Below are 27369 nucleotides of genomic sequence, written 5' to 3' on the forward strand. Positions count from 1 at the left end.
CCACAGTGGGTTTTCAGGACTGGGGTGTAGGACGCAGTGCAGAGGAGCTGGATACAGGGAGCAGGAGCATGACAAGAAGAAAAGGAATGGGGAAAATGACTGATGCAGGTACCAACCAAGTTACAGAAAACTGCAAGGCTGAGGGAGCTGAAGACTAGGAGAAATAGAGGGAGCTCAGCTTAAATGAGTAAAGGTGTGAGAGGTTTACATGGCTGTCCTCTAACGCATCTCACGGCAAAGGCTGGTTTCTCAGAATTAAGATAGCATATTTCTATGATAACTTGGAATATTTCTCTACCTTTCCCATCTCAATCCCAAAGGAAGGCTTTCAGGAAGTTTTCCATGTCCTCCGAATTATTTGAGTAGCACATTGTTTAGAAGGTAGAACTGTTTACCTGAAATTCAGCTTTTCTGAAGGCTTGATTTACCTGGACTATAGTGAGTTTCCTGGTCTGGCCTGGGTGGCCAATTCTTTTAGCCTTTTCATTTTGTCTCTGTTGTATGTTATTACAGGTTTTTGGTGTACATTGTGTTTGGAAAGCTTGCTTTGTTGTTATACAGAAATGAAATATAGCTCCCTCAAAGATCTGGGTCTATTGGTCCCTTTTGAAGTTGGGGGTTTTTGTGGGTTTTGTTTTTTTTTTTAAAAAACCAAAGAAACAAACACCCAAATCCCACCAACACAGAAGCAAAGAAAGAAAAACAAAAAAGCCACACCCCAACACCAGGAACACTCAAACTTTTTCAGTCCATATTTCAAGAACACAAACCATTAAACCATTTTTGTAAGACTGAGTAATGCATAAAGGGGAGTGTTTGTGTTGTCCTCTGTGTGGGAGCATTGCTGCTGTTTTTCAGTGTAATTCCTCCTATGCCGTGCTCTTAGCTACCCTACCAGTAGGCACCTATGTGTATTCTGACTGGTGCTAAATACTGGTTCAAGCTGCATCAGTTTTTTTAAATAGCAGTGTAGGCCTGAGGAATACATTTGTGATCATGATTTGGTGGGGGGAAGAGAGGCAGCTGCAATGGAAATATCTCTGAAGTGCTGAACAATGGTTTATGCTTCAAAAATGCATCTTAAATGCCCTGGAAAGTTAATCTTGATACACAACACAGTGAGCACCACTCTTAAATAAGACTAAAAGCATTTGCTTACCAAAGGTTTCTGGTATGATTACACGCTTCCCTATCCTGTGATGTTCCTGTGGGAAGTCAGTAAAAGCTTCACCTTCTGTTTGTCAGAGGGAGATGGGGGCTGAATGACTCTAGTGAAGCCAAAACTACAAGTGGACTTCCCTGGCTGACCTCTGTTTATGCCCTTGATTTTGGTTTCTTTTTAATGTAATGTGTGTGTATAGAACAAGTGCTGTAAGAGTAAAGGAAATATAACCCCTCTGAAACATGCAGAAGCAGTGTACCTGCCTTGAGTCCTGATCAAGAAGCAGAAGCTGCCCCTGTGCCTGATCTGTTGGGAAGTATCCTGTCTGGACAGAGCTTTCTCATGATGAGTAGTTCGGATGTGGTCATCAACAGAGATGGTTCGCTGACGGCGAAGAAGGCAGGTAAGGGTTTGGCACTTCACGGTGCAGTTAGCCTCTTTGTTTCATCCACATCTGCCCTGGTCCTACAGGCTGCATGGTTTCAAGCATAGGGATACTCTTATTGAACATTTGAATATGTAGGACAGATTCAATAGTTGCCAGCAGTAATCCGTCTAATAAGATTCTTACGTATGCTCTGAAATAGTGTTACTTCTCTCTTAATTGCAGAGCTGAGATGTTACTGGAGGACTTTGGTTTTAATAGGTAGTTTTCTTCTTTAAAAATACTGCGCTGTAGTTTCATGCTTTGTTGCAAAAAATGGAGGACTGGATAGAGCAGAGGTGCCTTAATACCCAGTTCTTCTGGGATTTATCATGCATTGCTGCCATGCCTGTGAACTGTACTTTGGTTTGAAGAGCAATGTTGAGGGTCTTGGCAAGAAGTTTCTTTGCAAAAGTAGAGCTCTAGAATACATGCTAAGCATCTTCAGCTCTGTCTTCCCTTGGCGTGGTATTATTTGGAAAGAACCTCTTCAAATTTAATCTTAAAGCTTTATTCTTAAAATAAGTACCTATAACATCCTCTGTTACAGTAATTTTTATCAATCAGTGACTACAGGATAATAAATATGAGTCTGGTGATAGCTACAGAACAGGATAATTTATTTCCTAAACATTAGTGTTTACCTCAAAGGTGCAGTTGTCTGTCATTGAACCTTGAGCAAAAGAACTATTGGACTGCCTTATTACTGTGTGTTATGTCTGCAAACCAAAGTGGAACTTAAAATAATTATCTCAGTACTTCTTTTAATGTTGGGGGAAAATGTCCAGATACATACTGAAAAGCTTAATTGTTTGCTTGTATGCCATAGCTCCACTTCATAGAAAATCAGCGAATGACTCGAGAGTGGATGATGGTTCAGGACATAACACCCAACCGAGTACAGTGCACTCAGGGACCACAGCAAGCAGCTCCATTGCTGGACCTTCAGTTTCCTCAGGGCTGAGTACTTGCACCAGACCCTCCTCCTCAAGCTTGTTTTCATCGCCTTCACCCTCACTGAGCAGGATTGAGCCTGCAGCAAACCCTGCACAGACTACATCAGAAAAGGCAACTGTAAAATCAGAATATTCAATGACACCCAGGTCGGTTCAGACTCAGAATATAGGTACTCTGAGCAGGCATGGCTCCAAGTTAGATGAAATGCGCAGATTTAATGGAAACTCTAAAAACTTTGTACCCACTGACTTATCTTCAAAGCCCCTGAGCTGTAACTTGAATTCTGGCTCAAAAGCTGTAACTGTGAGGCAGCCATTAAAACCACCTCCCAAGAGAATTGACATCTTTGAGCTTCCCAGGATACCAAAGATTAAAAAGGAAACCAGCAGCAAGCAGGTGGAGCCCGAACCCACAGGAAGCCAAAGCTGTGACATTCCCAGCTCCTGTATAACCCAGCTGACTGGCAAAGAGAGCACTAATCAGCCGGGAAAGGGTAGCAAGGTGGAAAGTCAGAAGTCAAATGCCAAGGAATCTCAGCAACAAACATGTACAAGCGGGGTGTCTTTTTCTACCAATACAGGTGTGTATAGCGGTTCATCGCTGCTGGGCACTTCGAGGAGCAAAGGCCCAAGCTCTTTTGAGAGTTTTAAAATCAATATTCCTGGAAACACAGGGCATTCCAGCAGACTGTCTAATCCAGGATTTTGTAACACCTTCCGCCCTGTGGACGACAAAGTACAACAGAAAGAGAGTCCTTCATCTCTTTTCTCAGTTAAGAAAAAGCAGGTCAAAAGTGAAATATATGATCCCTTTGAACCAACAGGATCGGACTCAAGTTCAACAAGTAGCAGTCCTGAAAGGCTTGGCTCAGGGATCCCACTAACTAATATTACCAGGACTATTTCCATTGAAAATCCAAAAGTTCAAACATTTCAAACTGTCCGTCGTTTCACCCCTTACATGGTAGAAAATATATTTGGATCTGGGGCTGACTCTGACGTACCATCTAGTAACACAGAGTCTCGTGATGACGTAACAGTAGAAAGCAGAATTGTAGAACAGATCTCTGATACAGAGGAACAAGACAATATGGATGAGGAAGACTTTCTAAGCAGCCCTTGCACTTCATCTGCTGTTAAGCAAATTTCCAATGCAGAGTGTTTAAAGGAGGAAAACAGAGAGGGCCCTAACGTGTTCTTTAATGCTGAAGAATTTATTAGACCCAATAGTAATGTGAAACTAGATCCAGATAGTCCCTCAAAGAATGACAGGCAGCAGAAAGTCCAAAAGGTAGAACAAACAGAGAGGCGATCGCGTTCCAGATCCTGTTCCAACTCCAGCTCCCGAAGCAAGAAGAAGATGAAAAGGAAAAAGGCACTTGGCAAAGAGCATAAGAGATCCCGATCAGGGTCTAGGGATAGAGCACACTCAAGGGACCGAAGCTCCAGATCTACCTCTTGGTCAGGTGGAGAAGAGCATAGCAAAACACACACATTGAAACCCAAGAGCAGGAGGTCTTCTACTGACCGTTCTAGCAGTCACGAACGATCTAAAAAAAAGAAAATGAAGGATAAAACCAAGGATAAAAAGGCAAAAACTTCTTGGTCTAGGGAGAGAAGGAAATCTAGGTCACGTTCAGGTAGTCCTGGAAGTACTTCTGAGTTATATGAAAATAGGAAAAAGAAAAGACGGTCTCGATCAAGATCAAGACGGAGGGAACGTTCCCGATCGAATAGCATTGAGAGGACTAAAAGGCGGAAACACAGGAGAGACAAAAGCTATGAGAGTTATGATAAAGATAGTAGCTTGAGGTCAAGGGACAGAAAGAGATCGAGATCCAGGTCTCGGGAGAGGAGAAAGTGGAGGTCTCGGTCTCGGTCTGCATCTCGATCTCGAGAGCACAAAAGCAGCAAATCAAAGGAAAAAAGACCACAATCGAGATCACGTTCCAAAGAAAGAAAGCACAGATCAAGAGAGACCTCGCTTCCTCCTCCACCAGAAAAGGATCAAAAGTCTCCAGCTGAAAATGTGTCCAGGTGTCTGGAGCAACCCCATTCCTTCAAACAAGAGCCAAAGGAGGAACTAGTACTAGAAGAGCTTTCCATAACCATCCACCCAAATGTCAAACTTGAGGAAATACAGGCTGAGACCCCAGTTCAACTGAGAGAGGCCCAAGAAACTATAAAGGTAGAGCCCATCTGTCAGGAAGTGACCAGGGAAACTGCATTCCCTGTGCCAGAGATCACAAACATTTGTGTTCCAATTGGCAATGTGGATTCTTTCACTGAAACAGAATTAATGAGCAGCAGTGATCCAGCAGTGCTTGGTAGCTGTAGCAATACAAACCTTGAGATTACAGTTAAAATAGAAAATACTGCATTATGTCCATCTCTGATGGAACCAGCCCCAAAGAAGGAAGTGATCATGCACGCTCCAGCTGAGGCTGCACCAATTCAAAGCTCATCTAAAAGCAAAATAACAGATTGCGTGAAGGAAGTTGAAGATGAGTGCCTTGTGTCAAATGAGAAAACTGGTACTTTCAGTAAGCCTGAACTGGAGGTGATACCTCAGGGTCCTGTGTTGAAATCAAAAGCACCAGTGAAAAGAGTTACCTGGAATCTTCAAGAGGAAGAAAGCGGCACATTGTCTGCCGGAAAAGCTCCAAGTAAGTCTCTCTTTTGGAAGACAAAACAGCAGTTGAAGCAGGCTGTATAAGGCTTAGGGTTTCAGTGCCTGGCTAAACCTGGTTTTAGTGTAACACCTCTGTCATCTGAGCTAGGGTAATCCTGTGGTTTCCAATCCTGAGAACTGGCATTTTGCACTCGTTGAAATCGTGAGGTGAGTTGTGTTAATGAATCAGAGAGGACATGCTGTCAGCACAGCTCAGCTAGCCAGCGGCAGCTTGTTCAGCCATGAAGTGCGTATTGCAACCCGATCTCTGAACTGGCAGCCTGTGTTCCACCCTTTCTGCATTTAACTAGAATGGTTGTTTTGCCTTCAGAGTTTATAAATATTTCTCGGAACTGGGAAGCGTGACAAATCTCTATAGCTCGCTCCTGTGAGCTCTGCTAAGCCAAAGCTGCTAGAAGCAGTTTGGCTTGGGACCCTGTGCTATGTGTGTTGACAGAATTGCTTGTGTGGTTCTCGTTGGTTACTCTCATGGAAACCCAGTAAAAAGCAATTGCTCAAGGGGATGATAAGTCCTGTATTATCAGAAGCTTTAAAATGTTGATGACTGCTAAACAAAATCCTTTTATAGCTAGCTGCTTTGTAAGATCCTTTTTATTTTAATTTTTTTAAATATAAGTGGCTTTGAGTCTTTGACCCATTAGGTTTATTTTGGTCTTAAATGTTTTCTTTTCCTTCTCTTGGGGAACCTAGGGGTGCCATTTTACAAACTTCAGCGAGCAAAAGAAGGGGCCTGGAAAGCAGAGGACTTGAATCAAACGTTAAATCAGGTGCAGTTAAATGAGCCTCCTCCAACCAATTATATGATTCCTGAGCCTATGTTTCCTGATCTAGATTCCTCTCAGGTTGGTTCCTATTCTGGCACCCAAGTGTCATGGAAGGCATCCCACCTCATCTGTGCCCTCGTTGTGCAACACCCTCCTCTCATGGCAGAGTTCGCCTTCCTCTGCGTGTGGTACATTTCATATAGCCCATACACCTCAGCAATCCTCTAATCATTTAATCTCCCAGGTGGTCCTTACGGTTGAAGCAGCACATTTTCTTTTAATTCTGCTCTGTACATGAAGCTTCGGTTTTCAGTAGTAACCTGCAGAAAGATGGTGCTGTTTGAGAAGTTGTGAGCTTCTCCCTGATTGTGATCAGGCTGTAACAATTGGCCTGCTGGCATTGGTCCATGCCATCAGTCTGTGCTGTCCACCAGTTAAAAGGTGAATGGGGCTGGTGCTAGCTCCTGGTGCACGGAGACCTAGTTGAGGGCTGGGATGTTAGCCTCCCTGATTTAAACTGGTAATTACTTGCCTGTTTGAGTGGATAAACGGTGTTCTGAAAATCCTGATCTGATGCTCTCTCTTGTAAGTACAAACATTTACAAAATTCTGTTTCACAGGTGTACTGTCAAAATATACCTTTGACGCTGCCTCTGCCCTCAAGCCTTCCCCCCTATGCCCCTGTCAGCCAGCCCACAGTTCAGTTTATCATGCAGGGTAGTCTTCCAGCGCTTGGCTGCATGGCAGGACAGAGCCTGACTCCGGAGCCGGGCAGCTTGGCTACCGCATCTGAACCAGGAATCCAAGCTGCTTCTGTTGGAAATGCAGAAGAAAAGATCAAAGCACCCAAACCTCCAGTGGATAAAACAAAAAACGAGGAAGTGAGTGAATGCTATCAAGTAGCAAATGCGTAATATTAATGAGCTGTTTATTTGAACTTTTAAAGTTTGGGGTTTTAACTTTCTCTGTACTGTATTTTCCCAGCCCCTGTTGTCACTGTTGTTTTTGGTGACTGACTATGCTAACCCAGGAGCGGCAGGCAATCCTTTCTTTGAATTCTTTTGGGACTTACTCCGTTTGATGGTTCCACTTTCTACTGTTTCATCGCAATAAGACAGAGAGGAATTAAAGCATCTAAAATACATTCTTAAAGTTCTGAAACTTTCTTGCGTGAATGTTTGGAAGGGACTTTCCAGAAGCCAGAATGTCCAAATTTCTCTAAACACCTGGTTTTTTCCTTTCCCCTCCAGCTTTGAAATTAATGTCAATTCTCATAACAGTCCTATAGAGAGGTAGGACCATATCTTGCTGCTTATCAGCACTGAAAATGCAGAGATAATAAAATACTTTGGAGATTTTGCAGTGCTAGTCCCTTGCTGCTGAGTTTTGGGTTTGCTGTGTAGACCATCTGCTCTAAGCATAGTGGATGTTAAATGCAAGAACAGGAACTTCTTCACCAATTATTTTACTTTCTACCACAAAATGAAACAGTAAGATACTTTTCCCACTGAACCTCCATTTATGAGAAGCAGTTTTTATGAACTTGTTTTGATAGAATGTGTTCTGATGTTGTCTGTAATCCTTAATTTATAGGGAACTCTGCAATTTTCAGAATGCCTTTAGAGCTACCTGAAACTTTATATTCACAGCTATGACTTGCTGCTTTTAGAATCTGATGCCTTTTGATGGATGTATGTTTACTTCAGAGCTGTTGAAATGGAAGGAGGAGACCAAAATTAATAAGTGGACCTTGTAGTCACTTGCTTAAAACACATTATCCAAGACATAGAATAAATGTTACATAAAACAAGGGTTCCTTGTAGCACAAACTGATACTTGTTTCAAGACTGCAATTTACTGTAAAGGAAATCACTTTGAGGCTAGCTCTTGCTTGGGTCGTTGAAATTGTGGAATGAGTATTTTCATTGTTAGAGCATTTCTAAGAAAAATAGATTCAGAAACCATTCCCAAGACAGCACAAGGTAATGAACTTCTCCTTGCTGTGCAGTACATGAAGAAGCTTCACATGCAGGAAAGGGCTGTGGAAGAAGTGAAACTTGCTATTAAACCTTTTTACCAGAAGAGGGAGATTACAAAGGAGGAGTACAAGAACATTCTTCGAAAAGCAGTGCAAAAGGTAAGGTGGCAGTGAAATGGCAAAGAGGAGCTGTGCAGATTGTTAAATAAGTGGCAGTACTTTGGATTGCACTTGTCAGCTTCAGCAATTACATGCTGTAACCAAGTAGCAGATCTTTGGACTCTGACTCATACTCTGCAGTCTTGTGAAGCAGTAGTTGCTTTAAGCAGGACTGAGTGGTGCCATTGATGAGAGCTGTCAGACTGTTCCTTTTAGAAGGTGGTGGTGTTTTCAGTGGTCCAGAACATTGCTAAGCTTAAGCTGTCTGAGCTGAAATATTACATGGTATGCGCCTTGGGCGAGAATGGTCAAATCTCTCTCATTAAGAACTTCGTCCAGAATTGTCATGCTGTTTCTGATAAAGTGAGAAAATACTTTGTGCATTAATTCCTTGAGCATCTGTGGTGTCCCTGAACTGTGGAAGAGGGCCTTGCAATTTGTCTGATGTTGACTTTTGTCTCAAACCTTAGTGCTGACCAGATCGTGGCTAAAAAAGACCTGATCAGCAGGTAAATTTTGTGAGAGCAAGTAATGCTCTTGTGGTCAAGGCAGTTAAATGATACCTCAGAACTGTATTCTCTCCCTGCTCTGCATTCTTGCTATCACTGAGAAATTCTGTCATAAATCAAAATTAGTGAGAAAATGGCTGCAATTTCACATCTTCTCTGTGACCCATATGAATGTCAAGTGTGGTTTGTGGCAGAGCTGAGCAACACTAGTTGCTGCTAAAGTCACTGTGAACTCTTCTCTGAACACTGAAAAAGTTCTTTGTAGAGTCCATTTTCTTTCTCCCATATCTCAAAATGGGCCCTCAAAACTGCCAGATTCTTTTAATCTGAACATTGGTTCCTCAAAATCATCAGAAGAATGGGAAATCAACACTTCCTTGGTTACCATGTATTGTGTAAAACCGGCTGGACAGAAAAACCTGTAGTAAAAACAAATAATTATGCGTTCAGAGATGTTTCTGCATTCAGTTAGTGCTCAGTAGATAAGCCCTGGGCCATTTCTGGAATGCTTAAAGTAAAATACTACTCTTATCCTCATTGAGTTTTCTGCTTTATGTATCCTGCTATGAGACTGGAGGGCCTGTGTAGGAATCCATTCCCCTGGGATGCTTAGGTCTTCGCTATCATTTGTCTGTTGCCTGCCTGAACTGCTGTAATACTGTTAATTGACCAAATGCCTTTTCTAATCCCTTGTAGATCTGCCACAGCAAAAGTGGAGAGATCAACCCTATGAAGGTAGCTAATCTGGTGAAGGCTTATGTGGAAAAATACAAACATATGAGGAAACATAAGAAATCTGATGGCGAAGATACACGTGAAGTGGAAAACTGAGAGGAAGCCGCAGCCAGCATGACTTGGACTGAACTTATTCTGGCTGTGAACGCTATGCCAGAGGGAATAATAGATCTGCAGTTGCATCTCGTTGAAAATAAAGCACAGAGAAGCGAGATTATAATAGGACTTATCTGCGGAACCTTCTTCTGAATTGTTTCCATATGGGAATGAACTTGGGGGTTTTTTGGATTACCTACAGATGTAGAACTAAATAACAATCAAAAGCCTCAGACCAGCAGAGTAATTCGAGGGGAAACACGGAAGAGATTAATGTTTGGGACTCCTGGATTGCTACAGTTTTCAGGGTTACTTTGATCACATTTTTGGGCTGTGCACCTGTCTTGCTAAAAGTTTGAAACTAGACACCACTTTTCATATGCAGTATATTGAGAGCTGTATACTGTTTCCCTTGTGTTTATTTATCGAAATATGGATTGTCTTTAGAAACTTCTGATTTAATACTTGAAATGTATTTTTAGCCCATTCGATGGTGAGCGAAGCTTTACTTGCTCTGTCATTTGGGGATTGCAGAAATGAGCTAACGTTTATAAACTGACTTCAGAAACACTGCTCAAGCTGTGGTGTTTATTTACGTTCTGTTGGAAGTATCTTGTTAGTGAAAAGTTTAATTTCAGGGTGGGAGACTGTGTTGCACTTCTGTAAATAATGCACTGATGGCTGGTTTTATGTCTGCCTTTCAGGAGAAAACAAAACAAAAAGCAAGCATTGTGAATTTTCAGTAACAAGCTGGAGGGATAAGGTTGAACTGATGTACAAAGCAGAAATGTGACAGAATTTATAAAGTTATTTTGAATGGTTTTAGTCCTATAGCAGGTGTCATTTGTTTGTCTTACAGCTACCTCTTGCCCTGGCTGTTCTATATAAACCTGCACACTTGGCTCTTGGCATAAGGAATACTGTGTTTCTAGAAGAGGATTGGAGTTGGATAAGTAATTGTTCCTTCTCCTCTGTAGGAGGACTGGTTTTCGTATCAAGAAGCAAAGGAGTCCAGCACATGTACTTACTTCTTCCTTTCTTTAAAAGCACTCCTTTTCTGCATGTACTGCAGAGCAACTGATCTTTTAAGTGATCATCTGAAATACAGTCACTTACAAATATATTCGGCACCCTTGAACCTGCCAAAAACCATCATTCCCCATCTAACCATTTAACATTTAACAGGGAAGCTGAAGAGAAAACCATAAAGTTACAACTTATAAACTGGCTTTCCCTTCAGTGGGAACTGAATGTACGTGGCTTGTTGGACCAGATGGCAGGAACATGTCTTACGTGAGGGCTTTCCTAACCACTTAGAGTGCACTTGGAAACTGCCCTCTTTGAGGATAGGCTTGCTGGGTGTCTTCAAAGAGAAAATAGTTAGGCTTTCTGGGATGAGTTTTATAAAGCAAGTAACTGCAGGTCCCCCCCCTCCTTCTGAGCATAGGAAGACTCACAAATAGCAAGATCTTTGATTTCTTGCTGGCATTCCTAACTTTTCAGTGAACTCTGATTTTGATCATAAGATTTTTGTCTGCATACTATAATTTTGGCTGTGGTTCCAAGTAGCTGATGTGGGGACTTTGTTTAAATTTAAAAAAAAAAAAAAAAGTCCATATACCAGTACTGTCTGGACTGGCAAAATGCTTCATGCACATCATTCACCACCCTACAGAAGTGTTTATGGATGAGCATTTTGGAGTTGATCTTCCTTGGCTCTGTTTGCTTCCTGTATGAAAGCACAACCTGAATGGACTACAAGGGGTTGGTAACTTTGGGCTTCAGTTGAAGATTTTGGAACAAATGCTCACTAAAACTGCAAAAGAATAGCTGGAAGAGAAGCTTTAGTTTTAAAGCTAAACTTGTAGCTAGAATATATACCTTGCAGATGGGTGTGGGGTTGTAAATACAAAGACTGCTGATAGATTTCTTGACAAAGTTCAGAAACTTTTATGGCACTGTTGGTACAAGAACGAGAGAATGTGATCTAGTTGGGAATAAACTTAGGCTGGAAACTGGGGACCTTTGGATGTATCATAGAATCATTTAGGTTGGAAAAGACCTTCAAGATCATTGAGTCCAACCATCAACCATGCCCACTAAACCATGTCCTGAAGTACACCATCTACTTGCTTTTTGAATACCTCTAGGGATGGTGACTCAACCACTTCCCTGGGCAGCCCATTCCAATGTTTGACAACCCTCTCAGTAAAGAAATTTTTCCTAATATCTAACCTAAATCTCCCTTGCCTCAACTTGAGGCCATTTCCTCTCGTCCTCTCTCCAGCCACCTGACAGAAGAGACCAACACCCACCTCACTACAACCTCCTTTCAGGTAGTTGTAGAGAGCGATAAGGTCTCCCCTCAGCCTCCTTTTCTCCAGGCTAAACAGCCCCAGCTCCCTCAGCCGCTCCTCATAAGACTTGTGCTCCAGGCCCCTCACCAACTCGCTTGCCCTTCTCTGGACACACTCCAGCAACTCGATGTCTTTCCTGTAGTGAGGGGCCCAAAACTGAACACAGTACTCGAGGTGCAGCCTCACCAGTGCCCAGTACAGGAGGACGATCACCTCCCTGCTCCTGCTGGCCACACCATTTCTGATACAGGCCAGGATGCCGTTGGTCTTCTTGTCCACCTGGGCACACTGCTGGCTCACATTCAGCTGGCTGTCAACCTGCACCCCCAGGTCTTTTTCTGCCAGGCAGCTTTCCAGCCACTCTTCCCCAAGCCTGTAGCGCTGCATGGGGTTGCTGTGACACAAGTGCAGGACCCGGCACTTGGCCGTGTTGAACCTCATACAATTGGCCTCAGCCCATCGATCCAGCCTGTCCAGATCCCTCTGTAGAGCCTTCCTACCCTCCAGCAGATCAACCCTCCCACCCAACTTGGTGTCGTCTGCAAACCTGCTGAGGGTGCACTCAATCCCCTCATCCAAATCATCAATAAAGATATTAAACAGAACAGGGCCCAACACCGAGCCCTGGGGAACACCACTTGTGACCCGCTGCCAACTGGATTTCACCCCACTCACCACAACCCTCTGGGCTCGTTGGAGGAACAATTCTGGAATAACCTGCCTATGAGGAATAACCTGCGTGAGTGAAAAAGGGTAGGTGGTGTGAAAAACAAGCTTGACCAAATAATAGAAGCGACTACACTGTTGCCCAAGAAGATAATGTCAATCTGTTTTGTTCCTCAGCCTGCCTCACTGCTTTAAATTCTTGGTTAGTATTATCCTTGAATTAGCAGTGAAGATAACAGCCTGTTGCAAGATATATTAGGAATGCGTGTACTGTAAGGACTGTTAAATTTCAGTTACCTCTGCACCTGCCATTCCCTGGAAGAGTAATGAAGCTGAAAACTATACCTTCTGCACATGCTTTTCCCTGAAGTTATGTGAACAAGAATAGTGGTTCTTTCATTCTGTCTACTGTTAAAAATAAATCCATCAAATTGTAAGCTGCCCCTGGGGAGAGGCAATGAGAAACACCTAAAAAATGCCTCTTCTGGCATGTTTTTGTAGTATACTGTATATGCTACTTGCACTCTTCCCCTTTTCCCCTTCTTTTTGACCCTCTTAGATCAGCTGCTGCCACCTGTTTAACAGAAGAAATCTTTTTTATTCAACATGTGTGGTAGTTTGGTGATAGCATAACTTCTTGTGAGTGTCCTTTCCCTCCTCTGCAACAGTGGTAACGCTAAAAGCTTCTTTAGCAAAGGCAGGGATGCTACTCTGCCACCACCTTTGTTGGTAACCTCCAGAGCTGTTTTTGGGACACATGCTTGGCCCTGGTATCTGGCCAGCAGTGCTCGGGTTGTTGGGAGCTGCTCTGAGGATGGATGGAGAAAGAGAGGGTGGGGTTCCCGGGCAGAGCACGGGGAGGCGGGGAGCAAAAAAAATAGGAGGAAGTGAAAGAGGCCGAGTGACTGGGAGGATCCAGCCGGTGCCACGCTGCAGGGCCATGACCCAGCCCAGAGCCTGTGAGTAGCCGCCCCGGCTCTTCGCTGCTCTGGTTCAGAGCAGTGGTGGGAGCCCTTGGCTTGTCTCTCTGCTGGCGCCAGGGGAGGCACCGGGCATTTGGGAGGGGGTGAAAGCTTGCTTTCCTGCTGGGCTTGTTGCATGTCCCAGGTTTAGGTGGTGATGCTGAGAACTGACGATGAGTCGGTCCTGAGCAGGGTGCCTTGCGCAAGGGGATGCCGTGCTCGGTGTCATCTGGTGAGGAAGTGAAAAAAGGGAGAGGAAAGCAAATCTGACCATGTTTTGTTCTAGTATTGTGTGATCCCCATCCCACATCCCCTGGCACTCTTCTCACCAGCAACCTTCTCTGCTCTAAATGCCCTCCTTTTGGGGATGTTTTTGGCCGTCACCAAGTCCCTTCTCGTGCGCCCTGTCCTGTGGGGGACCCTACTGTCCCTGCGTTATTCCCCCAGTCTCCCAGGGCTGGGAGCATCTCTGCGGGGAATGGTAGCGTGCATCTGGAGCGGGGGGAGGATGTGAGAGAGGAAGTGTCTGAAGTCACTAGCCCTGGCCTCAACACATCTCCCTAGCTGTGGTCGAGAGCTGAGGGTGGACTGGGCGAGTTATTTGGAGAGCAGCTCTCCCACTGACGGCTCTGCCCCGCCAGCCTGCTGCTGGGATTAGAAACCTGCCAGTTTCGGGGTAGATGCATCTGCGGCTGGAGCTCTTGCAGTGCTTTAATGAGAGCAAAGCTGTTAATGTGATGCTTGGGCTACAGGCCAACATCTGGTGGCCACCGTTTCTTCCTGTGTCTTCAGGCCCAGCCGAGACCCTTGTGCCTCAGCTTTGGCTCCTCTCTTGAGAGGACATAGGACCAGCTCCTATGTCTTGCCTCTGCTTTTCCTTGCTGGCCAAAATGATCCCAAAGTCGTGCAGAGCTCAAGAGAAAAAATGTTCTGCAACCCAAAGGGTGAAAGTCTCTCTTAACCACCTCCCCTGTCCCATGTGTGCAGGTCAGGAGCAGGAGGATGGTTTGCGTGAAGTGACTCTCTCTACCCAGAGGCTGCGCGTGCTGCCACCGGCAGTCCTGAGCAACCCCGGGCTGGAGAGCCTTGACCTCGACAGGAACAAGCTCAGGACCATCACCGGCATTTCTAAGCTTTGCAACCTGAAGAGGCTGATACTGTCCAAGAACGAGATTGTGGACTTTCCCACTGAAATCCAGAGCCTGGTCTGTTTAGAGAAGCTTGAGCTGAATCAGAACCAAATCCGGGTCATCCCGGAGGGGGTTTTCTCCCACCTCCCCAGGCTTAAACACTTGAGGCTGAACAACAACCGTCTCGGTGCCCTCCCCAAGGACCTGACGGCATGTCAAGGCAGCCTCCAGTACCTCAACATCTCCAACAACCTGTTCCGGACCTTCCCCCAGCCTGTCCTGCAGCTGGCACACTTGCAGGAGCTCCATGTGCAGAATAATGCCCTTCGCCAGCTCCCCAGGGAGCTCTTCCAGGGGCAATCCCTGAAAATGTTCAAGGCTAATGGGAACCCCCTCCGGGAGCCACCCAGTGAAGTGTGCGCTGGTGGCATCCATCAGATCCGGAATTACTTCAACCAGCTTCAACACGGTTCGGGGCAGGAGGACAAGAGGGTCAAGACCATGTTCCTGGGGGCCTCGCTGGCGGGGAAGTCCACCATCTGCAAAAGCTTGAAGCAAGGGCAAACCAAACTGGTGCCCAAGGAAGAGCGAACAGTTGGGATAGAGATCAGCGAGTTCCGGATCGAGGACTTCACGTTTCTCTTCTGGGACTTTGCTGGCCAGCTGGAATACTACATGACTCACCATGTGTTCATCACCCCACAAGCACTTGTCATCCTTGTCATCAATCTCCACATGTAAATGCTGAGCTGGTTTGGATTCAGTGGCGTGCGAGAAGAAAAAAGGGGCTGGGCAAGCTTTCCCCTGTGTGGGTTCACACCATTTCCATTGGACCTTGATGCCTGGTCTTCTCACTGCAGGAGTAGCCAGCTCTCCCTCGCCCCCTTTTTGCAGATAACTCTTTTAAATAAGCCACTAGATCTGTGATCACCTTACCAAAGTCCTCTGTTTTGAGGGGTTAGATGAGCATTAACTCCTTATGTGACTTTGCTTTCTGCCTTGGAAATACGTCTTCGAGCCCTCCTATATCTTGTGGTGCTCCCTGAACATGGAGGGAGCATCAGGTTTGGGCTTTGTGGTACAGAGGGATGCTCCCATCCATAGCAGGGACAGACTCTGCTACACCCCATAGCTTTAACTGGCTTAGCTTAAGGATGGGAAACTTACGGATGAGCTTGGATATGGCCCGTGACAGCTTAGGACATCTGAGCTTTTCTCCAGTAAGCCCCTGGGACAGCATAAGGTGCATGGTCAGGCCTGTGCTGGTGGAAGTTGGCTATAGAGCCGGCGGGTTAGATGTGAATTTGGGATTTTCTTTCTCTCCCTTCCCAGGTACCAAACTAACGACAAGACTTTCAAGGAGCTCGTCGGTTTCTGGATCAACAACCTGTCCATGCGAGTCCCAAACTCAGTGGTGCTTCCTGTGGGAACCCACGTGGACTGCTGCCGGGAGGAGGAGGTGGAGGAGAAGAGGTGTGACATCATGGCCAAGATTGCAGCCATGCTGATGGAGAGAAAAAGCAACCTCGCTCACTTCATCGACAACCTGGAGGGCAGCGAGGAGCCCGAGTTTTACGTGGACCAGTGGGAGAGGCTGAAGGAGATGGAGAGCTGCACATTAACAGTAGGCCTGAGATAATCGTGGTTCTTTTTGCTGTCTGTGGTCACCCTGTTGTCTCTGGCAGCCCGGCATGCTACTGGTGATGGTGACCTGGTGCTAATGCATCAGGCTGCTACTGCAGCCACTACCTGGGGCTAGGGTGGATGTAGTAACCCTTGGCTGTGACCTGCTGCGTCCTTGTCCCTGCTCAGCGGTGAGCATCTCCTCCTGTGGCTTGTAGCAAGTGCTTGGGGAGGCATTTACCATCCCCAGGTGATTTTCTGGGAACTGCTGCAAAGCAAAAGTGTGAAGGAAGTGCCCTCTGAAGCTGAGCCAGTGGCGTGTCCCGTCCTTGGTGACCTCTTTGGCATTAGGTCCCTCCTTTACCTTGCAGGCTAAAAGACTCCTCTGGATGTGCTTTTGGCAGGTGTGTGCTTTCTTTCTTCCAGATCTTAAACTTAGTTGCTGTCAACTGCACAGATCACCACGATATCAAAAAGCTCGAGGCCACTATTCTGGAGCATGTGAAGAATGAGGAGCTCTTCCCTGAGGTCGTCAGAGTGCTGCCACCCGTCTATAGGCAGGTGGAAGCTGCCATTGCAGATATCGCACAGGGCGAGGAGATGGCAGACCACGGTGAGTGGTCCATGACCCCCAACGCACCTTCCTGGGAGGACCTGCTGTCCTATGGCTGGGATGGGCTTTCCAGTGCTTGCTGCACCTTCTGGCCCCATTCATGTGGTGGTGGGGTCGCTGCTGAAGACCTTGCAGTGTTATAGCTGGAGCATTAATTGCTACTACCCAGTTCTGTCATTACGAGCATCTGCCTCCAAGGCAGGTACCTAGGGAAAAGCATAGGAAAAGGCCCAGTGTGTCTTCACCAGGAGGCTCTGCCAGCATCTACCAACCTGTGGCTGGAGGTACCTGGACCTGGCCATGTTGTCTGGTTTCTTTCTTTCCAGTAACATTGTTCTTTCTCCCCTTTGCCCTATATAAGCAATTAAAAAATCTTGCAGGAAGGAGCTCCACAGTTTTAATGCTTCTGTGTGGTTTCCAAACCTACATCCCGCTGACTTTATTTAATGGCCCCTACCCCTCCCTAGCCCCTTCTCCGTGTCTCCTGTGACTTAGCAGGACTAGCAGGCAGCCCCAGCTCCTTGCTTACATACCTAAAGCAGGTAGGAACACCACCAGCACCAAGGGTGTCGTGTCTGGCTTCCCTGGCCACTGTAGGATTAGAGGATGAGGAGCAAATGCTTTTCTTTTGTGGAGATAAGCCAGGTTCTGTTGCCTGTCTCACTGCATGACTAAATGACAATATCTGAGGTTTTCTGGCTGGAAACAAACCTGCTCTCTCAAATGATGAAAAAACGCAGTATATTAGCCTCATTTTTCAGCTGCTCTATTGAGGTCCTGGCAGGCTGTTGGCACCACTGAGGCAAGGCAAGACCATGGGAGCTGCAGGATGGCAGTGGGACAGCTGAGGATGGGCAAAGCATTTTGGACCGCAGCCACCAAGCATGGTGCTAGTCCCAGCTGCTTCCCCAGGGATGGCATGGGTGACGTTGGGTGCTGCTGGTGTTTGTTGGCTCTCTAAAGCATCTGCCTTGGAACACTGGTGTCCAAGAGATGTGTGCTGAGCTCCTGCGTCTCCCTCTAGGCATGATGGACCTCCAGTACCTGCTCAGCAAACTCTCCCAGTGCGAGCACCTGGCTAACCTGGGCAGAGAGCTTCTCCAAGACATCTTGCGGTACCTCCACCGCGTCGGGCTTGTCGTGTGGTACGAGGAAATCAAGCACCTGGAAAGCACTGTTTTTCTCCAGCCTACCTTCCTAATAACTATGTTCAAGGTGAGCATGGGGATCAGGACTGTCTTCTCTGCAGGTTCCGAGCTCTGCAGCTTTGCTGGGCTCCTCTCATTGCCGCCTCTTCTCTCCTTCTCTTCCCACCCAGCTCCTTGTGAGGTACCGCCTAGTCCAGCAGCTCGAGAGCATCTCTGTGGACACGCTGATTGGGGAACACGCTACCATCAGAGACAGGTCCAACTGGGTGTGGACTTTCAAGTCAAAGGCAATGCTGTGCCACCGGGCTGTGCGTGCCTTGGTGAAGCACCAGCTCTGTTCAGAAGGGATGCGGGACGTCTTTGAGGAAATCATGGGACACAGGCCCCCCAGCAGGAGAGGGAAGCTCTTCAGCCTCCTGGAGCACTTTGAGCTCTGCCTGGAGGTGAGGCACGCCAAAGCGCTCAACCCACAGGCCAGTGAGTTTGTGCCCGGGAAGCCATGGGAGACAACGCGGGGCCAAGGCGAGTCCTGGTACTTGTTCCCAACCTATCTGAACCAGACCGAAGAGGTCTCTGAGGTGTGGGGAGGAGATCACCCCGAGGACCTCCACATCCGTGCCTACTTCTCACCTGAAATACCTGAGGGTTTCTTCCAGAGGTAAGCAGTGGTCTCCAGCCCTCAATGAGGCTGTGCAGTTCAGGGTTTGCTCGACACGGCACCAGTATGACCGACAGCAAGCCCTTGGCTGTCGAGACTGTATCAGCTGAGGCATGAGGCTATGACTCAGGAGACCAGGGTGGCTTCTCGGCTCTGCCACAGACATGTGGAGCCCTGGATGAACCATTTTGATGTTCGTTACCTGGATGTGAGCAAGGACCATGCTCCTTCTGCTTCACCTTTCATCTGGGGTGGTTTTTGGCTAGTCTGTGCCCATCCAGGCAGTCAGAGGTCTCCCAGTCCCACCTGAGGATGGTCCAGTTTTTACAGGTGCTGGGACTGTTCCAGTTTCTGGAAGGTCTCCTGGCCTTGTGGGGTTCTTGATTTGTACCCAGAGCTTTATCTGATGGTGTCGTGATTTAACCCCAGCCAGCATCTAAGCACCACACAGCCACTCACTCACTCCCGCTCCGAGTGGGATGGGGAGAGAATCAGAAGGGTAAAAGTAAGAAAACTCATGGGTTGAGATAAGAACAGTTTAATAATTGAAATATTGTAATAATAATAGTAATAGTAATGTTGTAATGAAAAGGAAAATAACAAAAAGAGAGAGAAATAAAACCAAAGAAAAACATGTGATGCAAATGAAATACAATTGCTCACCACCAACCAACTGATCCCAGCCCGTTCCCAAGCAGCAGCCTCCTGGCCAGCTTTCCCCAGTTTATATCCTGAGCACGATGTCATATGGTCTGGAATATCCCTTGGGTCAGTTGGGGTCAGCTGTCCCAGCTGTGTCCCCTCCCATCTTCTTGCACAACCCCCCCCCCCCCCCCCCCAGCCTGCTCGCTGGTGGGGTGGGGTGAGATGCTGAAAAGTCCTTGACTCTGTGCAAGCACTGCTCAGCACCAACTGAAAACATCAGTCTGTTATCAACATTATTCTCATCCTAAATCCAAAACACAGTACTATACCAGCTACTAGGAAAAAAATTAACTCTATCCCAGCCAAAATCAGGATAGATGGCCAACTCTGGAAGCAGCTCTTGACTTAAGAGGCTGCTCCTGCTGCTTGAACTTTCAGTAGGGCAGGGTCCTCATTTGGTGTCTGCCTCTGTTTCTACTGAAATTGGGTTCATATTTTTCAAGTCCACCTGCTGCCACACTTCCTCCCAGTGTCAGAGATAAGTGGGGAGGAGAGTGGTGAAAGCTGTGGACGATCTCCTTGCAGGTTCCTGGTGAAAGCTTGTTCCTTCTACTCCACACACTGGGTGGCCAAGGCAACCTGCCTGCTCATATGCAATGGCAAACCTCTGCTGATCAAAGAGAATAACCAGAGGGCCTACAGCTACCTGGAGCTCCGATGCAGAAAGCCGGCAGGAAGGACAGGTAAGGATCCTTATTTCATGACTCCCAACCACATGTCTCTCCTTAGCTGCCACCTCCACTCCTCTGGGCAGAGCATCCCAGAAGCCTCTGCCACGTGTCCTACTCTGGCCAGGGTCCACTAGCAGTTCAATTAAAGATTTCCCCTTTCTCCATGCAACCTGGTCAGGATTCCTCTCAAGGTATCACATGAAAGTGGAAAGTCAAGTTTTCAGTATTCTCATGGAGCAAATGGGTCATCCTTCCCCATAAAGTCCCAGCAGAGTATGGTCTCAGGCTGGGTCTCCAAGTGATAAACAAAAGGGCCATCTGAGTTGGGAAGCGCTTCCAACATATCTTTCAATTCCCTTTGAAGGCTGGTGGGCCTTGGTTAACCTGAGAAACGGAACTGGTCAAGCCATTCTGGCTGTGGTCCGGCAGGCTGGAAGCGATGCGTGCATCACCACAGCATCTCCTGGGCTGCCACGGTTGGGTGGCTGTGAGTAAGGAAGATGTTCTCCTTTTGCCTGGAAGGTTTCCAGTTTGCCTGGGACTTCCTCATGGCGGTTGTCTTCATCGTCCAGAAGCTCGCTGAGGAGTGGCCGGGCCTGCACGTGTGCGTGAAGACGCCCTGCCGAACGGCTGGTTGTCCTGCGGAGCTCATCTGGCCAGACTTGGATGGCACAAGTGCCATGTATGTATGTGCTGCACCGCTCCAAGCTGAGGGCTGGAGCTGGGTGGTTGGTACAGCAATGCTGGTGGGGCTGGTCAGCTTCCAAAAGCCATGTGAAATTAGTTGCAAAACTCACTGGGCACTACGTCGCCCTTCTCCTGACTGTAGTAGCCTGTGTCCCATGTGGTGGTAGCATTTACTTGTGGGGGAAATTCAAGCGTGGAAAAAAAAGGTGAAAAAGTCAAGACTCTGGGGCTCAGGCACATAATGTCCACTCTGGACAGGTGCCCACATGTCCCCCGTTTCATGAAGAGCTGAAGGTGCTCAGGCACCTGGGAAGGCAGCAGCCATCCCACCAACGGCAGGACCTCATGTCAGGGTGGAAAGAGGGAGCCTCTTCCATCGCCTTGGCATTGTCTTCCATGGGAAGTGCTGAGGGCAGCTGCTGCTCCTTCTTCTTCTTCTCGGGGCTTTTTCCTCCACAGGACGAAGGAAGACGTTAAAACCTGTGGGACGTGTGGGCACTGCTTTGGCGCAGAGCTGCTCCTGCCCAAAGGTGAGCCTAATGGTCCTAGTTTTGCGCCGCAGCAGTGCTTGGGGGGGAGGAGGGCTTGAGGGGTTCATGGAGCTGAGGTGCTGACGGTGTCTCCCCATCCCCACAGTGCCCAGGCAGCTGGAGGAGCCCCCGGCGCAGCCCTCTGCTCACTATTACGTGACAAGCTACGGGACCACCACCTTTGGGCCCAGCAGCATCCACGTCAATCGGCAGGTAAGGAGGCTGCCACCTCCCCTTGCTCTGGGTCCAGCATTGATGGCCAGGCTCATCCTCTCCTCTTGCTCCTGAAATGAGGGGGTGCTGCTGCTTCCAGCCCGGGGAGGGGACACCCCATCTTCAGGCAGTGCTCTGGTTACCACGCTCCTCCCTGAGATACCACCACCTCTGCGCCTCGGAGCTGAGCTCTGGGTGCTTCCTGTTGTAGTTACTGCCTTATTTTTCCAGAACATCTCAAGTGAGTAACCCTGGGCCAGCGGGGAGGTGCTCGCCGAAGAATTATTTTTCTTTAGCCAAAGCCAAGCTGTCCTCAACGCGCTTTGCTCGCAAGTCATGTTTGCAGCCTCAGTGCATGGAAATAAATGCATCGATAAATGCATGCCTGCATGCGTGGGAAGTCACCTCATTTACACAAATGTTAACGGGGAGAAGGTGCTGACAAGCGCTCCGCCACGAGCCCTCTGCCAGCAGGGGCTTTGCTGGGACAAGGCTGGCCACGGACCCCCATGGTGTTGGGGGATGGCGGGGGGTGAAAGTCTCAGACTGATAGTGGGGGCAGATGTCCAGGCAACATCAGCAAGCAGGAAGCACCTTTCCATACATATATATTTAAACTTACAAAACTTAAGAAAATAAATCTGTCAATGACCACACTCCACAAACGCACACGTTAGCAGCTGATGGAGGGGTAAAGCAACGTGTCAGCTCCGGGATCAGCCGGTGAAGCTGTCCTTGCCGGGGGGGGGAGAGCGGAGGAGGAAAGGTCCCCACCATAGGCATTCCACCACAGCATTCCTGGGGGGATGCCGGTTTGCACGGCCTCCGATGCCCGGTGGTCCCCCGCCAGCGGGTGCCTGTCCCGGGGGTCCACGGGGAGCAGGGTGGGTGGGAGTCAGTCTATCTGCATGTTGCACTGCTCAATGAGCTCGAAGAGGCTGAAGGAGTCGGAGAGCTGCAAGCTGACGGTGCCGCTGTCGAGAGAGGAGGCTCCCTCCCGCAGCACCTGCTCATACCAGTACTCGCAGAACTTGGGCACCAACTGTGACAGCAAACCGTCAGGGTTATGGGCAGGGTTAGGGGCAGCTGCCTGATGTGGCTGCAATGCCCTGCATGGCCCTGTCCTCCTGCAGCAGAGGAAGGAGGTGTGCGGGGCACCCTATAGCTCCCCCAGACCCTGAGGGTCCCCATCCCTGGGCAGCTGCCTCCCACCCCATCCTGCCCAGCCCCCAAGGGTCCCCTTCCCAGGCACCAGCCCCCCCCCCCCCCATATTTCCCTTGTTCCCCAAGGCTTCCCTTCCCTGGGCACACAGTCTCCCGTCTCCCCCAGCCCCTGAGGGCCCACCTCCTCAGGCACCCAGACCCCCCCTCTCCCCCAGACCCTGAGGGTCCGCCCCCCCCAGCTACTCAGACCCCCATCTCCCCCAGACCCTGAGAGTCCCCACCCCCAGGCCCCAAGGAACCCTCATCTCCCCCAGACCCCGAGGGTCCCCCTCCTCAGGCACTCAGAGCCCCATCTCCCACAGACCTCCAGAGTCCCCCTCCTTGGGCACCCAGACCCCCATCTCCCCTGGCCCCCCGGAGTCTCGCCCTCCCTGGGCAGCAGTGGTGGGTGTTGGCCCCTGTACCTTGACCAGGATGAGCTTGGACTCCTTGGGCTTGGCCTTGGCGAAGGACTGCCCGAAGCAGAGGTAGATGGTGAAGTCAGGGGACCGCTGCCTTTGGCCGTTGCGGAAGTCCCTCAGCTCTGCACAAGGAGACAGGGCTCAGTTTTGGGGTGAGCCCGGATGACACAGAGGGGCTGGGAGGTTTCAGATGCTTGTGACATCCTGGAGCTGGCTCTCACAAGCTCCAAAACCAGGATGGGGGGGATGCCCCTGCCCACCTGTGCAAAACTCATTGAAGTCAAAGATGGGGGTTTCCTGGTCCCGGCAGAGCAGGTTGCGTGGGGGGTCCCCGACGCCCTCGAGCTGCTGAGACAGCGCCCAGAAGACCTTGCACTTCTTCAGGCGGGTGGCAAAGAGCTTGCGGGCACGTTGCTCCAGCTGCAGCCCTGCGTTGCCCAGCAGCTCCTCGGTGAAACGCCGCTGCTTGCTGTCGGCCAGCTCTGCGGGGCTGGGGAAGTGCACCAGGCGCCCGGGGCGCAGGACCACCGCTGGGTCAGACGACTGGTACGCCAGCAGGCACTGGCTGCCCCCCACCTCCTCCTGGTGGAAGAGCTTCCCCCGGTAGTAGATGCTGATGTCCAGGATGGGGATGATGCCATCTGTACCAGGCAGTGATCAGCAGCCGCATCCCCCCAAACCCAAATGGTACCCATCCCCAAAATGTCTCCCTGGGCATTAATAACTATTAATAATTACACTATATTATTTATTATTAATAATTATAATAATTATTTGTAGCTATTAATAATTAATAACCCTCACCTGTGTTATCCTGCGGTGGCGGTGGCAGCGGCACAGGGCTGGTGGCGGGGGCGAAGAGCATCGCCTCCCCTGGGGACAGCCCAGGGACCGTGATGTCTGGTGGGTGGCACGGCAGTGGCATGGCCCCTGCGGCAGGAGACGGGCAGCGTCAGCATTGTGATTTGGGGGTGCAGCAGGGTGGGAGGGGTTGCTTCAGCATGGGGTGCATGTGGCAGCACCCTGTCCTCTTCCCGCCCCATTATGGCAGTCCCACGCGCAGGGCTGGAGCCTGCCCCACAGCACCCACCTGGCTCCTCCAGCAGCATGGGGTCTGTGGGGCTGTAGGCACCCAAGGGGGGCTGCTCCGCTGCGGGCACCCATTGCTGAAATGGCGGCGGGGGGAGGCAGTTGTTTTGGCTGGGGTCTGGGTGAGGCTGGAGCAGGGTGTCCTGGTGAGGAGCATCCCCTGCAGAGAAATCACCGGTGGGAAGGGGCTAGGGTCACCCACCCATGGGGTCGCTCCCCACCCTGCGCCCCACGAGCGGGGTCGGTCTCACCTGCAGTCCCCCAGGATGAGGTCGGGTGGTCAAGGTCACGGGGGGAGATGTCGCACTGCTTCAGCACCCACTGCAGGGCCTCCAGGTCATCCAGCGTCTGGGGCTGTGCGGGGTCAGTGCTGCCTGACACGGGGCACAGCAGGTGGGAGGTCTCACAACCCCAAAACCAGCCCCAGCTGAGCCTACTGGGGTTCCCCCCCCCCCAAAAAAAAACCTGGGGAACCAGCACCTACCTGGGGGAGCAATTTCTGGGGCCACGTCTTGGGGGTTAAGCTCCAGCTTTGAAGGGAAGCGGGATGGGGTCTTACTACTGTGGATGGGGGGGCCCAGCCTTCCCCTGCCCCACGTTTCAGCCGGGTGCTGGGCTCCAGCTCAGGAGCACCCCAAGGACATGGGGGTGCAATGCCTGAGTGGCAGCAGCGGGTTCTCGCCCAGGCCACCATGCCCACCCTGTTACCTGTGGCTGCTGGTGCAGCGGCAGCTGGTCCACCGCAGGGTCAGGGCTGCTGAAATCTCCCTCCTCACCACGCCAGAGCGCGGCTGGAAGGAGAGCGGTGTGAGTGGGGTGCCCTGAGATCGCCCACCCCGCTCCTACCCCCAACACAGCCCCCCCCCGGGGCCAGGCTCACCTGGGGTGATGGCAAAGACCTTGTGCGGGTCGTCACCACAGGTGGAGCGGTCATCCACCAACATGAACATGCGGGTGCTCCTCAGGGCGCAGCGGAAGTTGGTCTTCCACTTGGTTGGGTCCTCGGGGCACCCCTCATACCGCCCACTCGCCTTTGCCCAGGCCTGGGGGGTTAGGGCGGGAGGGGGTGGGGGTGAGCATGGGGACCCTGGCTCCATGAGTGTGGAGGTTTCAGGGATGCCTGCTCTCCCCCCCGTCCCCAATTCCCACATCCCACCCACCTGGAACACCTTGAGCTTGCTCCTGGTCACCCTCATCCCACCCACCTTGACAAAGAGCCTGAGGCTGCTGCATCCCCTCCAGACCCCCACCCTGAAGATGCGAAGCTCTCCCCGGTTGCCCCCATCCCACCCACCCTGAATACCCCGAGGCTGCTGCACGTCACCTCCAGCCCCCCCCCCCCCCGAAGATGCGAAGCTCTCCCCGGTCACCCCCGCCCCCCCCACCTTGAAGACCTCCAGGTCGCTGCTGGTGATGTCCTTCCTGGCGTTGTGCTTCCAGGGGACGCGGAATTTGCTGCGGGCCGGGTCTGTCCAGCGCAGCCCCTGGTAGCTCCCGCTGCTGACGGCGCTCACCAGCCAGGGCCCGAACCGCAGCTTCTGGGCCTCCCTGCGGGCGCGGGGCCGTCACCGGGGGCGGGCGGGGGACGGGGGACGGGGGGGACACCCGGGGTCGGCCACCCGGGAAGGGCCGGGGGGATGCTTACCCCTCGCTCTGCAGCGCTGCCATGGTGCCGTCCGGTGCCGTCCGGTGCCGCAGAGCCCGTGCCGGGGGGGGGGGCGGGGGTGTCACCTCGGCTCGGGGCGCGGCCGCCTCCCGCCCGGCCCTTTTATCCGCCCCCGCCACCCGCTCCCGCTTTCCTGGAAACCACGTGACACTTCCGAAAATGAAAGCGTCGCCGGGGGCCGCCGCCCCCCGCCGCGGGGTGGGGGTGGGGGGTCACACGCACCGGTCCCCAGTGATGCACCCGCGGAGGCGGGGGATGCTCTGGCCCCAGCCTGGTGCACCCTCCCCCCGGGGGGGATGCTGGCCGCGGAGCCCCGCACAACCCCCTCCCCAAATTAACACTAATTAATAATAATAATCTAGACTTCCACCTTGCCCTGCACCGGTGTGGGACGCAGACCTTGGTGGGCAACGGGCAGGATCAGGCCCCCAGACTGGGGGGGGGGGGGGGCAAAACGCCTGTGACCCCGCGCTGGGGTTGCTCCCCATGGGCTGTTGTGGCCCCCAAAAGTGCTGGTGTGGGACAGCTGCACCCCGAAATTAAGCACCGCAGATGAGCAAAGGGGCAGGGGGGTGGCCGGGACACCCCGAAACACTCGGGCTGGGCCCGAAAGCAGCTGCACCCGCCACCGCCGGGGCTTTCCAGGGTGCACCGGTGGCACAGCCCAGGCACGCGGGGCTCAGCCTCAGGGCTGGAAACTCCCGCGCCTTTCTTATTTATTTCTTATATTTATTTTAATCCTTCTTCCTTCACGCTGCCTTGGTTTCCACGCTAAGGACATGCTATGACAAGATGAAAAAAATAAAAGCAAAACCCAGGAGGGCAGTGGGCGCTGGCCTCGCTCCCCGCCTCCGGGAGCTGGTTTTCCCGGCTCTCCCTTTTCCCGTAAAGGTGGGGTGCTCCTGTGGGCCTGGCACTACTCCCAGCACCACGCCCGCTCTCGGCTCCTCAGGTCCAACATCCGCAGAGGTGGGTGGCGGAGCACCCCACCGCCCTTGGCTGCGGCAGGAGGGGGGCCAGGAGCTGCTGGGAGGCAGTTTTTGTGCCTCGCAGCTGCCGCGATGGAATCTGGGGACCGCTTAGGATGCTAAATGGGCATCACTAGCATCACCTGGGGACCGCTTAGGATGCTAAATGGGCATCACTAGCATCACCGGCGCTGCTAGGCAGCATGGTGGCACCGCAGTTTCGTGCAAAAAAAAAAGAAAGGAAAAAAAGGAGGAAAATCAACCCTGGGGTCGTGCATCAGCCCCACGCGTGCATTTCAGGGCTGGCATCACCCTTGCAAAGGGATGAACCCTGTGGGGGTCCCCACCAGCCATGCCAGGCCCCAAAAGCGAGAGGGGGAGCGGGCAGAGGTGGGAGCCAGGTCCCAGTGGCCGGTGCACGGCCGCAGCCCGTCCCCCTCCCCCATAAATGGGAAGCAGGGCCAGGCTGGGGCTACAGCTGGTTTCCAGTAACACGGGTCCCAGGCACGGCTGGCCGTGATAGAAAATGGTCAGCCTGGGCTTCGGACCATTGCGGTGCAGGTTATGTAGATTTTTGCATTAA

The 27369-nt window shown here is 50.6% G+C and overlaps 3 protein-coding genes across 8 annotated transcripts in view; 2 read left to right on the plus strand and 1 right to left on the minus strand.

The window, feature by feature from the left end:
• The window catches only part of PHRF1 (PHD and ring finger domains 1), a 34644-nt gene extending 24338 nt beyond the window's left edge, over positions 1-10306 (plus strand). For 3 of the 4 annotated variants that reach the window (XM_052810765.1, XM_052810767.1, XM_052810768.1), the window contains 6 exons: positions 1411-1565; positions 2416-5208; positions 5925-6076; positions 6619-6879; positions 8007-8135; positions 9341-10306. In XM_052810765.1, coding sequence (XP_052666725.1) covers positions 1411-1565; positions 2416-5208; positions 5925-6076; positions 6619-6879; positions 8007-8135; positions 9341-9475 — 3625 coding nt within the window. In that variant the 3' untranslated portion in view covers positions 9476-10306. The remainder of the gene's footprint in view (positions 1-1410; positions 1566-2415; positions 5209-5924; positions 6077-6618; positions 6880-8006; positions 8136-9340) is intronic. The other variant, XM_052810766.1, reaches the window with a different exon arrangement.
• A 2921-nt stretch (positions 10307-13227) lies between these two features.
• On the plus strand, positions 13228-21828 carry LOC128152736 (malignant fibrous histiocytoma-amplified sequence 1 homolog). 2 transcript variants are annotated; one of them, XM_052811336.1, is made up of 11 exons: positions 13228-13457; positions 14448-15327; positions 15923-16214; positions 16640-16826; positions 17851-18041; positions 18145-18632; positions 19863-20020; positions 20531-20690; positions 21155-21225; positions 21332-21438; positions 21670-21828. In XM_052811336.1, the coding sequence occupies exons 1-11, from the start codon at positions 13256-13258 to the stop codon at positions 21685-21687; spliced, it is 2754 nt and encodes a 917-aa protein (XP_052667296.1). In that variant the 5' UTR covers positions 13228-13255; the 3' UTR covers positions 21688-21828. The 2 variants fall into 2 exon arrangements, with proteins under 2 accessions (XP_052667296.1, XP_052667295.1); XM_052811335.1 differs by having other exon boundaries at positions 21332-21828.
• A 201-nt stretch (positions 21829-22029) lies between these two features.
• IRF7 (interferon regulatory factor 7) lies at positions 22030-25869 on the minus strand. Of its 2 annotated transcripts, none has more exons than XM_052811337.1 (11): positions 25798-25869; positions 25538-25700; positions 25033-25195; positions 24861-24943; positions 24637-24682; positions 24404-24526; positions 24154-24312; positions 23868-23993; positions 23324-23704; positions 23067-23185; positions 22030-22480 (listed from the first exon to the last, which is right to left on the minus strand). In XM_052811337.1, the coding sequence occupies exons 1-11, from the start codon at positions 25818-25820 to the stop codon at positions 22334-22336; spliced, it is 1533 nt and encodes a 510-aa protein (XP_052667297.1). In that variant the 5' UTR covers positions 25821-25869; the 3' UTR covers positions 22030-22333. The 2 variants fall into 2 exon arrangements, with proteins under 2 accessions (XP_052667297.1, XP_052667298.1); XM_052811338.1 differs by lacking the exon at positions 22030-22480 and adding an exon at positions 22500-22565.
• Positions 25870-27369: the final 1500 nt, after the last annotated feature.

The sequence above is a fragment of the Harpia harpyja genome, chromosome 16 (genome assembly GCF_026419915.1).
Source record: "Harpia harpyja isolate bHarHar1 chromosome 16, bHarHar1 primary haplotype, whole genome shotgun sequence".
Classification (NCBI taxonomy): Eukaryota; Metazoa; Chordata; class Aves; order Accipitriformes; family Accipitridae; genus Harpia; species Harpia harpyja.

Excerpts from the sequence above, each read along its gene's own strand:
- LOC128152736 (XM_052811335.1), top strand. The coding sequence starts at position 13,256 with ATGCTTGGCCCTGGTATCTGGCCAGCAGTGCTCGGGTTGTTGGGAGCT. Across the intron at positions 15,328-15,922 it reads CTTGTCATCAATCTCCACAT|GTACCAAACTAACGACAAGA; the intron begins GTAAATGCTGAG and ends CTCCCTTCCCAG. Across the intron at positions 16,215-16,639 it reads TGGAGAGCTGCACATTAACA|ATCTTAAACTTAGTTGCTGT; the intron begins GTAGGCCTGAGA and ends TCTTTCTTCCAG.
- IRF7 (XM_052811337.1), bottom strand. The coding sequence starts at position 25,820 with ATGGCAGCGCTGCAGAGCGAGGG. Across the intron at positions 23,186-23,323 it reads CTTCAATGAGTTTTGCACAG|AGCTGAGGGACTTCCGCAAC; the intron begins GTGGGCAGGGGC and ends CTCCTTGTGCAG. Across the intron at positions 22,481-23,066 it reads CCAAGCTCATCCTGGTCAAG|TTGGTGCCCAAGTTCTGCGA; the intron begins GTACAGGGGCCA and ends TTGCTGTCACAG.